Below are 13,454 nucleotides of genomic sequence, written 5' to 3' on the forward strand. Positions count from 1 at the left end.
GAAAGGAAAAATACAAAACAAGTGTATGTGATCTAATTTTCTGAAATCCTTTGGTTGCCCAATGTTGGATTCTTCGCAGGGATTCTTTGTGTGCATTTGCAGCTGCACTTTGTCTGATGTAATTGATGTCCACGTATTCAATATACAATAAGACAGAAACTTTTTATTCTGTCATTGCTGCTCTCCTTTACCTAACTCTTGACATTTGCTTAACAATATTCTTCTGTCTGTAGGTGGACAAAGAGAAATGCTCCTGCACAGTGGAGGCGGAAGGACAGGCAGAAGCAACACACAGAGCACCTGCGTCTTGACAACGATCAGAGAGAGGTGAAAACTGCTCGGCTTTAGAGATCCGATTTATTTTTTTTTCCCCCTAATTGCCTGAATAATGCTCTGTAACTTTTATGAAATGTCTAGACAGTTACTTGCAGTCCATCTCTGCTGTCCCTTATTTGTATTTCATACAAATGAAGTTCCTGGTCCTTAGCAGACTAAAAATACTTAGTTTGCTTATTCTAAAAGTTATACCATTTCTGACCATTCTCAGGACAAAATTATTTCATCCCATGTATAGGAGAGTTCCCTGAAAATGTCATCACACACTTTAAAAAAAAAAAAAAAAAAAAAATCTAAAAAGATTGTGGGGGAAGGGAGGAATTAATCTTAACGGTTTTTAGCCATCTATTTCCTGTCTCTAATTCTATATATGTCCTATGCTTCTTTTGTGTATTTGATGGAGGAAAGATAACCACCTCCAGAGAGTGATTAATTTAGTCCTAAAATCAGAAGCATTGCCTTTTGGAGTTGCCTGTTTTTCTTCTGTAGACCATAAAAGAAGTCTTAAGGTGGCAAACTGACACACAACCTCATGCTAAGGTGGGAATGTGAACCCCAGCCAGACTGTCAGCTTTGTGTCTGCCTGTTTTTACACAGCACAGTCTGAGGCTGATTTACCCACCTTCTGAATGGATAATTTCTCTCACCAGTGCTTCTACAGCTGACAGTCATTCTTTGTGGTAAAGGGATTTTGAAAGATCTGGGTGATATGAACTAATTACAGTACAGTTTCTGATTCATAGGATACAGGCTGCAAACTGTTACACTGGGTGTTGATTTGTGGGTAATTCCAAGAATAATCTGGTTTAAAATAACAGAATTCATTTTTTTGTTTAGTAACCTCAGAGCTTTACTTTTGTTTAAATATATGTTGTTCATTGAAGACAATATTCTCTTGCCTTGTTAAATACCTTCAGAAAAGCTTCATTTGGAATTTTAAAGTAGTCTTGTGTCTGTTAGGATAGTGTTGTCAAAATCAAATATCTTTGTCTGTCCAGTTCATTCTTTTGTGGTAGTGATGAGTTTAATTGCCTTTCCAGTGTACTCATTTCCAGAATTTTCTCATTGGTTTGTTAAAATTTTATTGAAGTATAGTGTCATCTATGTCATCCATAACCATGTAATAGAAGAATGCGTAATAAAAAAGCTATGAGTAATTTCTGGCTTTAACATGTTCCATATGCTCAGATAACTCTAAAGTGCTTTTTACTTAGAAGTAACAGCAGTAAAGAATAGTTGATTTGTAACCTCATTATTGCTTTTAACAATTACAATGTTTAGGACATGTAAACTTCTGAGATTTCAATTAGGTAATTACAAATGCAAAAATCCACCTCTAGTCTCTGGGTTTTTTTGTTTGATTTGTTTTTTTAACTGACTCTTCACATGTTGATTATCCTAAAGGAGTTATTGTCACACGAGGCAAATAATTTCTGAGGAATAAAAATTACAAATACATGTGGAGGTGAAGGTACCAACTGCCAGGTTAATCTGTTCTGGTGTTTCAGGGTTTTATGCTGTACCTTGGTGATTACATAGTGCTGATTGAATGTTGAACCCCTCTCCCAGGTGAACCAGAGACTTTCCTATTAGGTCTGAAAGAATGGGGAGAGAGCCCTTCTGAGATGAACTCTGGGGATGAGGCTGAGCAGGAGGCAGTGGTTTCAAACTGCAGTGTTTTGAGTTTTAGACAAACTGAAGCTTTGGGGCAGCCAGCAAAAATCCGTGGAATTGAGACTTAGTGGCTTTTAACTTGCAAATATTTGTGCCCAGTGGAGGGCAGAGTTCACACCAATTCAATGATTGAACAGCATCTTTTCTTTTTTCCTTTCAGCTTCATTACTTATGAATTTATTTTTATGTTGAATGCTTGGGAGTTCTGCACTGTATGATGTGTTCACTCTTTTCGTTTTCTGTTTTGCATGCTTGCTTTTATTACTTCATATGTGCTTACCACTTTTGCTTTACATGGTCTGCTTGGCTTTTTGCTACCAACTTCTGCCAGCACCTGGACTTTTCCATGTCAGAGCTTCAGTTGCAGTTATGTTTAGACTGGGACCAGCATGATTGGCCCTTCATGCCCTCTATAAAATCTGTGTCAGAGCGTTATCTGGTATGTCCAATGCACAATATGACTGTAATCACAGTTCTGGATAAAGATGCATAATTCAGTGTATATATCATTGCTCTTCAGTGCAAGGCTGATGGAGAAGGTGTGGTTTTCCCTCTTTGCAAAGATCATATCATGTTTGATAAATCTGTCTATTCACTGAATTTTCAGTTGGTCATTATTTCAGTGTAAGCTAGAGAAGTTACCTATTAGTCTAAAATATGTACTAATCTTAAGTATTCAGTCAGTGCCTGTACAGGACTTTATCACTTATTCACAGTTAGCTGTGCCCCAGGCAGTCTGTGATCACCTGTCTTTCAAAACATTTGTCAAATTATTCTTGTCTCTGAGGTGAAAACAATGGCAACTCCTTGATGGCAGTAACAGGAGCAGAAAAGCTCTTTCAAGTACCGTGAGTTCAGGAAAGTTTTTTGCTCAAAAATACAGATGGCTCACAGCTGAGAGCTGTTAGTAGCATTTTGCAGCTGCTTCCTGAAAGACTGTGAGGGTGGGTAAGAAACAGGAGATCTGCAGGAATGCAGGGCATAGCACAGGTCTCAGATGTTGTCAAGATCCAGGCAAAGTTTTCTTGCAGTCCCCATGTAGACCAGCCTGCCCTTTGAATAGTCTTGGTCTGGGTAACTATGACAAACTTTCATTTTATATGAAAAAATAACAAGACAATCCTCAGTGGTGGAGGGAGCAATTGAATCTCTATGCATCTAAATATCCTTCGCAGTTCATATTGTGGTTTTGTTATTCAGCAATGTGTGTTCTAATACTAGATAGACAACGTAAATGGGGATTTTACCTCCAATGGAATAGTACCTTAAGTGTCTCAGCCCAGTATAATGCTGGATCCTTTCCTCCTCATTGCACAGGGGTGGGTTTTAAAGATAAGTTTATCCTTTTCTCTTGGCAAAGGAGTCTCACTTGCACTTTTATCTGTATTTCTCAATTTTCTACCCCAATACAGAAGTATATCCAAGAAGCGAGGAATCTGGGCAGCACTATTCGGCAGCCCAAACTGTCTAACCTCTCGCCATCAGTAATTGCGCAAACAAACTGGAAGTTTGTAGAAGGCTTGTTGAAGGAATGCCGAAATAAGGTAATACAGAGAATACTTCTGTTTTCTTGCATCTCATATCCATCCTTTATGGACCATTTCTTGGCTAATATGTTTGAACACTCCCCCCTTCCACTGTCTGCTTCTGATTTATCCATATAAAGATTTTTGCACAGTAGTGAGAAATTTGTGAAGAGATAATGTATTTTGAAATTCTGCAAGGAGTGGAAACTTTATCAAGTAGATTTATGATAGAGAATGTAAAACTGAAAGATTGAATATTCTGATGGGTCTTTATCATCCCGCTCCCCGTGTCTGTTACAGCTTGTTTCAGTTATCTCTAATGAGACTATACTATTTCAACAAGATCGAATGTTCCAAAAGAGGAGGTTGTGAAAATGAAGGCGCTTTTCTTACAAATAAAAGAAGTGGATTAACAAAGTTGTGAAACATAAGTTTTCAAGCACTTAATGAAGACATTTGGCATCAGTTTGTAGATATGCATCACCAGTATATATTTGACAATACATTCATCTGAATTAAATGTTAATGTTTATACTAACACAGTAAAGAGAATAATTATCAAATGGACACATTCTTGCCTTAAGTCAGTGGCGGTAATAAAGCAATTGTATACAACTTTTTGTAAAACCATGTTTAATACATGCATCTACTTCTGATTTCACTTTAGTTTTCTGTATGTGTGAAACTGTCCAAATTACCCCCTTCACTTAATAGAGGCATATGACAGTGAAAATCCTTGAAGATAGACTTGACTCTTTCTCTGTGGGAATGCAACTCTGGGGAATGTAGTGAGCCTGCCATTAGCAGAGAGAGAAATTACGAGGGGAGGTGAGGAGGAGAAGAGGCTAGAGGCTAACTTAGAGTTCTTTGTCTTGACTAAGACTGTGCATAGGTGCCTAAGGTAGTATTACTCATTTGAGAGCTACTCTAGAATAGCAAAAAAAGATGAAAAAATGTGTAAGAAATGAGAAGTGATTCTCTAGTAATTTTTCCCTCCAGCTAGCTATATGATGAATATACTGTCACTGGGAGACTGTACTTGAATAGTTAGTTCAGAGCTTTGTTGACCAGTATGACATTGTGCACAGTTCAGGAGAACATGGCTCCTTGGGGAAAGTAAAGAGATGCACTCCAGAATGGGTTTGGTTTAAACACAAATACCCTCCTGACAGGACAGGGTCTCACAAGAATGACCCTGCTACTTGGAAGCACTTGTGCACATTCACCTCCCCTAGGAGGAGGTGGACCTAGCATACTGCTCCCACTCCAGCATTCGCCAGGCTTCAAAAACACCCAAGACCTGTGTTGCAGGGCCTTGCTGCTGGGCCTCCAGCTTGTTGATATGTGGCCTGCTGAGCCCTTTGTTGGGCTTACTCTGTGAAGGCTTATGTGCCCATTAAAGTCATCAACCCTGGTGCTGCCATGGCTTGAAAAACAGGGATGAAAGAAATGCAGTCCTGCAGTAGCTTCAGAAATACTGCGTACTCCCAGTTATTCTGCCAAATCTTTGCTATCGTGTGCTTCCTTGTTGGTTATTTAAAAAGTGTAAGTGATCTTGGAAGTTCCTGTGGAAACAATTAACTCTGTTTTGCCTTGTCCTTTTTGAGACCAAGAGGATGTTGGTTGAAAAAATGGGTCGAGAAGCTGTGGAGCTAGGTCATGGTGAAGTGAATATCACAGGTGTAGAAGAGAATACCCTGATAGCCAGCCTGTGTGACCTCTTAGAAAGGATATGGAGCCACGGTCTGCAAGTCAAACAGGTGAGGAATAAATATTCCTGTATGTTGCAGAGTGCGCTTTCCTAAAGTCATGTTATGCTCTTCCTCTCTCTGCTTTCAGAGGAGACCTTTTGTGTGTATATAGACTTGTTAAAATACTTGTGTGTGTCCCCTAGACTTTATGTCAGTTACTGCCCCCTTGTCTGTCTCCACTTATTGCTCTGGGGCATGTGCAAGTGCATGTGTAGATGTGTTCCACAGATGAGTTCTTGAAAGACTTTCTTTCCATTGAACCTGGGGCTTTGGTTTGGTTTGTGGGTTTTAGTGTGTTCTTAATAGGATGGTAAATAAAACTATTTTTATGTTCTTAATACTTTTGTTACTGAAGTTGTATAGGCTATAAGGCAGCATATACTAAAGGTGCTGTCAATGGGATGTAGTACGGGGAATTTGTTTTCATGAAGGATAATTCAGTTTTTAAGAGTAAACCCCTTGTTATTTTGGTTCTTCCTGAATGCTGTAGGGATAGTTAAGTGACATTTACAAGATCACTAGTTAGAGGTGTTGTTTTTCTTATGAAATGAATAATTGTTTGTTGTGCTCTTCTGTTTGGAGTCACTTGTGGGACTAGATGGAGTTTGGAAGGCCTTTATCCTTTCTTCCTCCTTTGTACAAAGGAATAGCAAGGACTGTGAGGTTTATAACTTTTTTTTAAAAGAATGTGCAGAATAAATGTACGTAATCCAGGCAACTGTGATTCAGTATCTCTGTTCCCAGCACCCAAGTGCCAGTGTTTAAATCTGCTCTCCTTCAAACTATACAGCAGTTCTCTATGTGAAGATTTATCATGTGATTCTCTCCCTTCCCTCTTGTATATCACTTAGGATAGAAGCTGTACTGCTTTCGTCTTAGAAGACAGAGCATCAGTATACTCTGCTTCAACTCAGATTTGGGCCTTTCAGACCACCAGACGGCCAACCCTACATAAGGTTAATGCTTTGGATTGATTGCAGATGTTGGCAAACAGTGCTGAATGGTGGAATAAATAGAATGGTGGAATATAATAGAGGCCTGATGGAGGAAGTGCAGTGCATATCATATTACGATCCACAGTTTAAAAAAAAAAAAAGCACACCACTAATTCTCTGTGTGCTCTGGCCTTTATTAAATATGGAAAAGCTTGCTGGTTTATACATTGATTTTATTTGATTTTTCAATAATGAGCTAAGGAAGACTCTTCTTTCTCAATTGACTGTAGTAATGAGGATGGCTTTCCTTCCACCAATCCCTGCTTTTACCTCTTCCCTGCTGATGAACCCTGATAGTCCTACATTAGCTGCCTACTGATTCTTCCACGTGCCATGCGAATCCACGCCTGCCTTTGCCCAGAGCAATGCAGGAGAGTTGTCGGATGTAGGGTCTAATGACTGAAGTAGTCTGAACTTTCAGAAGGCCCTGGTTATTCCCTTGCCTGTTGTCTGTCCCAGTGCTTTCCTTAGGCTGTCTTCCTTTCCCTTATAGATACAGCTTGCATCATCATTGCTATTTGGTGAAATTAAAGGAGAGTTAACACGACGGTAAAGGAAGTGGGCAGATATATACTGCATGAGTTCTTACATTCATCATGATTGTTGACATCTATTTGCTGCAGGATCCTTTGTTTGCTGCTTTATGTGATCTGTTGCAGTTCTCCTTGCCATGGCAGCTAGTTGCTGAACACTAGGCTATGTGTGCATGCGTGTGTTTATTGAGACAAATGCCATTTTGGATGTAACTGTTCCCTGGTTGATAGTTTTCATGCTCTCTTTTTATGTTTTTATAAGACTTGCAATTTTGGCTTTCCATGTTGGATCTGTCAGGTACACACATGAGGCATAGAGCTTCTCTGGATTTTTTTATATCTTCACCACCTAATGCATATTTTTAATAGATTTCTCTCAACACAGATGTAACAGATGCTCTAGGCTTTATCTTCTGGAGGCATGCCACTTCTGGAATAATACCTCATGGCTGTTAGTTCTTTATGTGAACTGTAGCGAGCTGCAGGATTGAAGTGTTTAGAGATTTTTAAAGATTAAAAAAAAAAAAAGAGTTGAGCCATAATTACTGCACCTCCAGGAAGGCACTTACATGATTTTAGATTACATGGGTAGTGCTGAATTGACAACTGTGCTTTACAGTCATGGCTTTGTTCTGTACAAAGTTGCAAATAAAAATATGGCTTTATAATATGACTGCTTCTCTGAAATGCAGATTTAGTAAATCTTTACTGGGATTTCCAGTTAATATAATATTTTAGAATGATGATAAGTAATACTAATTAATTTCTTCTGTAAGTAACTTCAATTAATGTACTGGAGAGCCCCTATTCAATTACCGCTCCCTTTCAGTGGCTTTGCAAGCTTTTGATTTATCATGCAGAATATTTTAGGATGAATCCAAGAATCTTTTTAGTTTGCCAGTGAAAGATTTTCTACATTGCTTTAAGGCACCACAGATTTAGGAAAGCAACATAATGAGCAAGGTGCACCTTTTAACAGCATTTGACGATTTATCTTGGCCTAAATACTACATCCCAAATTTTAACTTTTAAGTTGGTTTTAAAATATGCAGAGCTGGATTATTCTTGCTGATAAGCTTTCACTGTCCTGCTTGTGTTTTAGGTTGTCTTTTACTGTGCTTGTGATTATCCAAGTCCATTGCCTGATGAAATTGAGGGGGATCTTTTGAGGTTCTGAAAATGGACAGCAGGCATCTGTGGCCCTGAGTTACCCTGGAAGGAACAGATGCACAAGGCTTGGTCTGAGTATGAGGTGGTTTACTCAGCCTGGCTCTGCATCTCTTGTCACTTCACTGCTGAAGAGGCAGGGAGGGAAAGACACATAATACAGGTTATGGCCTCAGACATAGAACTCTACTCGCACATGGTGTTTTACAAGCCTTTAAATGTTTTCTTGGCATGTTAATAAGCTATGAGAAATTAAGTTCAACTGACTTTTTCCTGTAACCGGAATCATTAGATCCCAGTAGTTTGACTCTTGCTTTTCTTTCTCAACCTGTTTACGGCTCCTGAGCACCTTCAACTTGTGTCTCATTTTTGGTTTTTACCAATGACTTTATAGGGAGAAACATATTTAAAGCAAGTTTTTGTTATGGCTGATACCTTTCAATGATGACTTAAACTTTTTTTAATATATTCAGCTGATAGTGATTTCTTTTTTTTTTTTTTTTTTTTTTTTTTTTTTTTAGGGAAAGTCTGCTTTGTGGTCTCATCTGTTACACTACCTAGAAAACAGGCAGAGAAAAACTACATCAGGCAGCTTCAGTACCTCAGGTAAGATTGGCTTCTGCTGGAAGAAGATGATAAAAAAAATATGAGTAAGAGCTGCCTGCAGATTTGCAGCATGCGGAGATTGTTTCCTTGGAAATATCCTTCACTCAATATAACTGAATCAAGTATTCTGTTCGCTACAGAATTAATGTGGATCTGGTGTATTGTCTCAATATATTTTTGTGGAAAAAAACTGCCAAACCCACTTGTTTGTAGTAGTCAGATACCAGAAGTAGCTGATGTTTCAAAGATAGGATTTAAAATGGATTGCTCTGATATACCATCCTCCATATGACACATAGTCCCTGCATGACTGGCAAAGCATATTATGTTATGGATGGGGGTGGAAAACAAGTAAAAACATATAAAATTGTGCTGTACATTCTGAAGTTTTACATTCTCTCTTGAAAAACAAATGAACAGTAGGTTTATTGTTGCAAAGAAAAAAATATTTTAAAAAATACAAAAACACTGAAGAAACATTTTAATTTTTGTTATATCAAAAATATATTACTTTTATTTGCAATAAAAGTAATATTGCACATAAGATCCACTGATAATTTGTTTCTAAGGTTGTTAATGAAATTTTTGTACGCTACTTGTGTCAGATGGAGGCATAGGGTATAACTTTGGAGAGAACAGTGGGTTTGTGGGAAGCAGTGGGTGCCTTTTCTCCTCTCTCTTTTCTCCTCTCTCTTTTCTCCTCTCTCTTTTCTCCTCTCTCTTTTCTCCTCTCTCTTTTCTCCTCTCTCTTTTCTCCTCTCTCTTTTCTCCTCTCTCTTTTCTCCTCTCTCTTTTCTCCTCTCTCTTTTCTCCTCTCTCTTTTCTCCTCTCTCTTTTCTCCTCTCTCTTTTCTCCTCTCTCTTTTCTCCTCTCTCTTTTCTCCTCTCTCTTTTCTCCTCTCTCTTTTCTCCTCTCTTTTTTTTTTTTTTTTTTTTAAATAAAATTGCTGTAGGCAGAGAGCTGAGCATTACTAACATGGACAAGGTCTTCTAAGCATATACTTGATTAGTATATGTCTTAAGCCATTTGATGTCATACCAATTTCAGCAGAATCTAAGCTCGTTAATGTGTTAATACTCAGTGTGTGCTGATCTACATAACCATCTGTGTAGCGTATTAGATTTTCATGTTATCTGAAGTGGAAATATGCCACAGTATCTTCACAAAGCAGTGAGGCATCAATAACACAAGAGTGCAAGGTGGTGTTAATTCACCTTCTTTTTTTATATTGATTTAAAAATCTTTAGATGGACTTCTGCTAACAAGAAATTCTGTTCTTCTGAATCTAGGAATACTTCTTGATTCAGAAAGGAGAAAGTCTGATACCAGTCCAGCCATGTCACCTCTTAGAATTTCTCTCATCCAGGATATGAGGTGAGTTTAAACTATTAAAAGCAACACAGAAAACATGAGATTTGCATAATTTTTTTCTGTGTATAATGTGTACCATAAAGAAAAGTCTGTGTTTCATACAGCACAAGGGGGGTATGGGGAAAGGAACCTGCTGAACTGTTCTAGAGATTTTACATTGTCACAGCTACTAACTTAAAGAAATACCCTGACAGTTTTAATCTTTTTGTAAGCATTCTGTATTGGTTTATTTCCACAGAGATGTGGGTGTAGCATATGTATTTTCCCAGTCATTGCCAAGTTGGTTGTGTAGCTCTGAGCTCATTCTTGCTTCTCAGTGAAGAAAGCAGTTTAACAAACTTGTTTGATCTAAAGAGTGGGTTTATCTAACATTGAGTACTGTAGTGTGAATAAAACTATAACTTCTGCTCAGTGCCTTGTTTTCAGTACATCAAAAAACAATATCCAGAAATCCTAAATTAATTTTGAGAGGATTTTTCTTTCCCCTTCTTTCCTTATCAACATCTATTTTTTTCAGTGGGGAGGAGTGAATTGAGGATTTTCAAGGGACATGTTTGTCCTTTCAAAATGTATCATTTGTGTCTTGTGTGCAAGAAAAGCTACTACTGAGCATGCAAAGACAGTATTTAATTTTCTAAAGCACTCAGCCATAAATATTGCAGTGATAAGGTCCAGAATGATTCTTAAATCATGTGAGGCAATAGGCCTGGTTTAGAATTTTGTAAATAGGGCACTGCATTGCAGATATTTCCTTTTTAGGCTCCTATTCTTTTTCAGCTGGATATGCGAGGAATTTAGAGACTGCTGAATATTAAGGTGATCATGCCTCTTTTTCCAGTAGTTTGACTGATGTTTTGCATTCTTGGCAAAATTCCTTCTTCAGCCTAGCTTGCTTCAAAAGAACCATCACACTTTGAAAATACTGGGCAGTGTCTTTTTTTTTTCTTTTTTTTTCTTTTTTCTTTTCAGGCATATCCAGAACATTAGTGAGATCAAAACAGATGTTGGCAAGGCCAGAGCCTGGGTTCGTCTCTCTATGGAAAAGAAGTTGCTCTCTAGGCATCTAAAACAGCTGCTTTCAGATCATGAACTCACAAAGTAAGATGGTTTATGTTGGGCAAAGCTTAAATAAATTAAACCTGTTTAGTTGTTTGACTTCAAAAACTCTGAAGTGCCCATTCTTTCCTCTGCTTAGCAGTGTGCAAAAGGAATAGAACAAACTAGCTTTCCAAGTGTGTTTCTGTACCTGTGTATGAGCTATTTGGGAATTATGATTCAATGCTGGGATTCTTCAGGTACAGAATCAGTTCTGTCAGTGTAGACTGTCTGTGACTTTGAGGTGAAATCTTCAAAAATTACTAGGGATTAAATGAAATGGGGTGTAAGTCCACATGCCACTACTTTGTTGAGCCAAGCTTGTTATCTTGGCGCACTTTCTGTAACTGTGGGATATTTTGTTTTCCTTGGATTGTTTGTGTGTTTTCGCAATGCATGACGAAGTGCAGCTTAGGTCCTGGTTGCAGTTCTGTCACCATATGAAGAGTGTAAAGGCACATCCAGATGTGCTTCTGTGGTTCTTGTTAGTGTGACTCAAAGTGACTGTTCCTTAGCTTCTCACGTCTGTCTCCAAATCTGAGACATTCTTGTAACTCCTTTCAGTGCCATGTAAAATAATGTAGATAAAATCAACTTCTGGTGTGGTTTAAGAGAGCAGATGAATGGTGTACATGCAGTGCCTTGAAGGTGACTAGGAACGCTGTGATGATCGGTTCTTGCATCTCATTTTGGGGCAATAAGATCAAGATGAGATCTGGTAATCTTTTGAAGTCTTCCATTTAAATCTTACAGAGCATGAATGTCCACATCTCTAGATCAAACTGATAGTGTCTCAGCTTTGTCCTCTCCTACAGAAAGATTTTGCATTTATAGCCTGCTTAAGAACATAAGGTGAATTGGTTTTGTAATAGTCAAATATCTGCTATTATGATCCATTTTTTATTACTTCTAAACATTTCAAAATGTGTGACTTTCAATTCCTTGTATATGAAGTCATAAAATTATGAAAAGACCCAAACACTGAGATCTAAAACACTATTTAAAGAGTGATTGTGCCATAGGAAGAAAATGGGAGAAGTATATGAAGTATGAGGGGAAGGGGGATGTGAGTGAAAACCTAAGACTTGAACCTGAGAGAGTTCCAAATTCTGCTGGCTTAAACTCTGTCAAAAGTACTCTGTGCTAGTGCTTCTTACAAGTACATGGCTTGAAGGGCAAAAGGAGAAATGTGCAGCAAAAAGACCTATTTCCTTAACGTGGTGATGTCCAGAGCAAGTGTACATTATTTTATCTTTGTAAACGTAATTCTTTTGTAAATAGTTGCACAAATCAAAGTATAGGCCATATTTAATAGTAATTGTTTTAGGAGTAACAATTTGAGGTTTATTTAGTATAACTTGTGCAGAAAAAAAAAAGTATTGCTGATAAGGTTGGACATACTGGTTACTGTGTGGAAATTAAAGGTTCTCTTGTACGGGCCCTAGTAATTGTCATTAGCTTTAATTGAAGACTTTTCTCTGGAGATGGCTTATCCTATGCTGTCTACTATTCCTTTCCTCTCCTCCCACTGACACTACCTTCCAAGAAATATCATCCCTCCCCCAAACCCCAACTGCTAATTATTTGAGATTTGCCTTGTATCGAATTATGTTGGACTTTCTGATGAAGCTGTGGCCTTCCAACAGCGAGCAAGGAAAAGCTGAAAGATAGAGTGAGGACAGCTGATAAACCTACCTGTATCTCTAAATTAAGGTTAGGCCTCTCCAGTGAAGTCAACAGTCCACATCAGGTTAAATTTAGCAGTGCTTGTCCCATGCAGAACAAGTGCTGTGAGAAGACTTTCCACACACCACCACACTCCATATCCCCACCCCCAAAAAGAAGTAAAAAACCCAACTCTTTTAACACTGGCCAATGTACTGTTCATCTATGACACAGATTCTGATTCTGTAGAACAGAATGAGACAGCAGCAAAAATGTTTAAAATCAAAGTTACAAGCAAAGGAGCAACTTGCAAAGAATTTTGTGTTTAATCTTGTGTGCTCTGTGCTGCATATTTAGATATCGTACTTAAAGGAAGGTGTTTTAGGCAGCGTGGGTTTAAAGGGTGCTCTGTTTTCAGAGGAAGCAGTGCCAAGTTCAGTGAGGTACTAAAAGTAATTGTGCAACTTTTGCCATTTTACACTTAACATGATTGTGTGTTGTTCTTTTTTGGAGCAACTGTTAGATATTTTAAGCCATTCTCTTCACTTGCATTTGTTAAAAAAAATACAAGAAAACTGAAACATGTTTGTCTTCTTTCTAGTCTACAAAGGGACTGAAGTTAGGGAACAGAAGGAAATCACATAGCTTCACTCCCCTGAGACCTTTATGTGCACAAGCAAACTGAGAAATCTTACACTTTGAAAAGGCAGGACAGCACATACCCTTGTGGACAGG

The 13,454-nt window shown here is 38.2% G+C and overlaps 1 protein-coding gene across 5 annotated transcripts in view; it reads left to right on the forward strand.

The window, feature by feature from the left end:
* The window catches only part of DENND5A (DENN domain containing 5A), a 70,433-nt gene that overhangs the window by 43,287 nt on the left and 13,692 nt on the right, over window positions 1-13,454 (forward strand). For 2 of the 5 annotated variants that reach the window (XM_054826307.1, XM_054826308.1), the window contains 7 exons: window positions 234-327; window positions 3,423-3,554; window positions 5,144-5,296; window positions 6,139-6,243; window positions 8,504-8,588; window positions 9,878-9,962; window positions 10,929-11,057. In XM_054826307.1, coding sequence (XP_054682282.1) covers window positions 234-327; window positions 3,423-3,554; window positions 5,144-5,296; window positions 6,139-6,243; window positions 8,504-8,588; window positions 9,878-9,962; window positions 10,929-11,057 — 783 coding nt within the window. The other 3 variants (XM_054826309.1, XM_054826310.1, XM_054826311.1) reach the window with 2 other exon arrangements.

This window comes from Grus americana, chromosome 5, assembly GCF_028858705.1.
Source record: "Grus americana isolate bGruAme1 chromosome 5, bGruAme1.mat, whole genome shotgun sequence".
NCBI classification, from domain to species: domain Eukaryota; kingdom Metazoa; phylum Chordata; class Aves; order Gruiformes; family Gruidae; genus Grus; species Grus americana.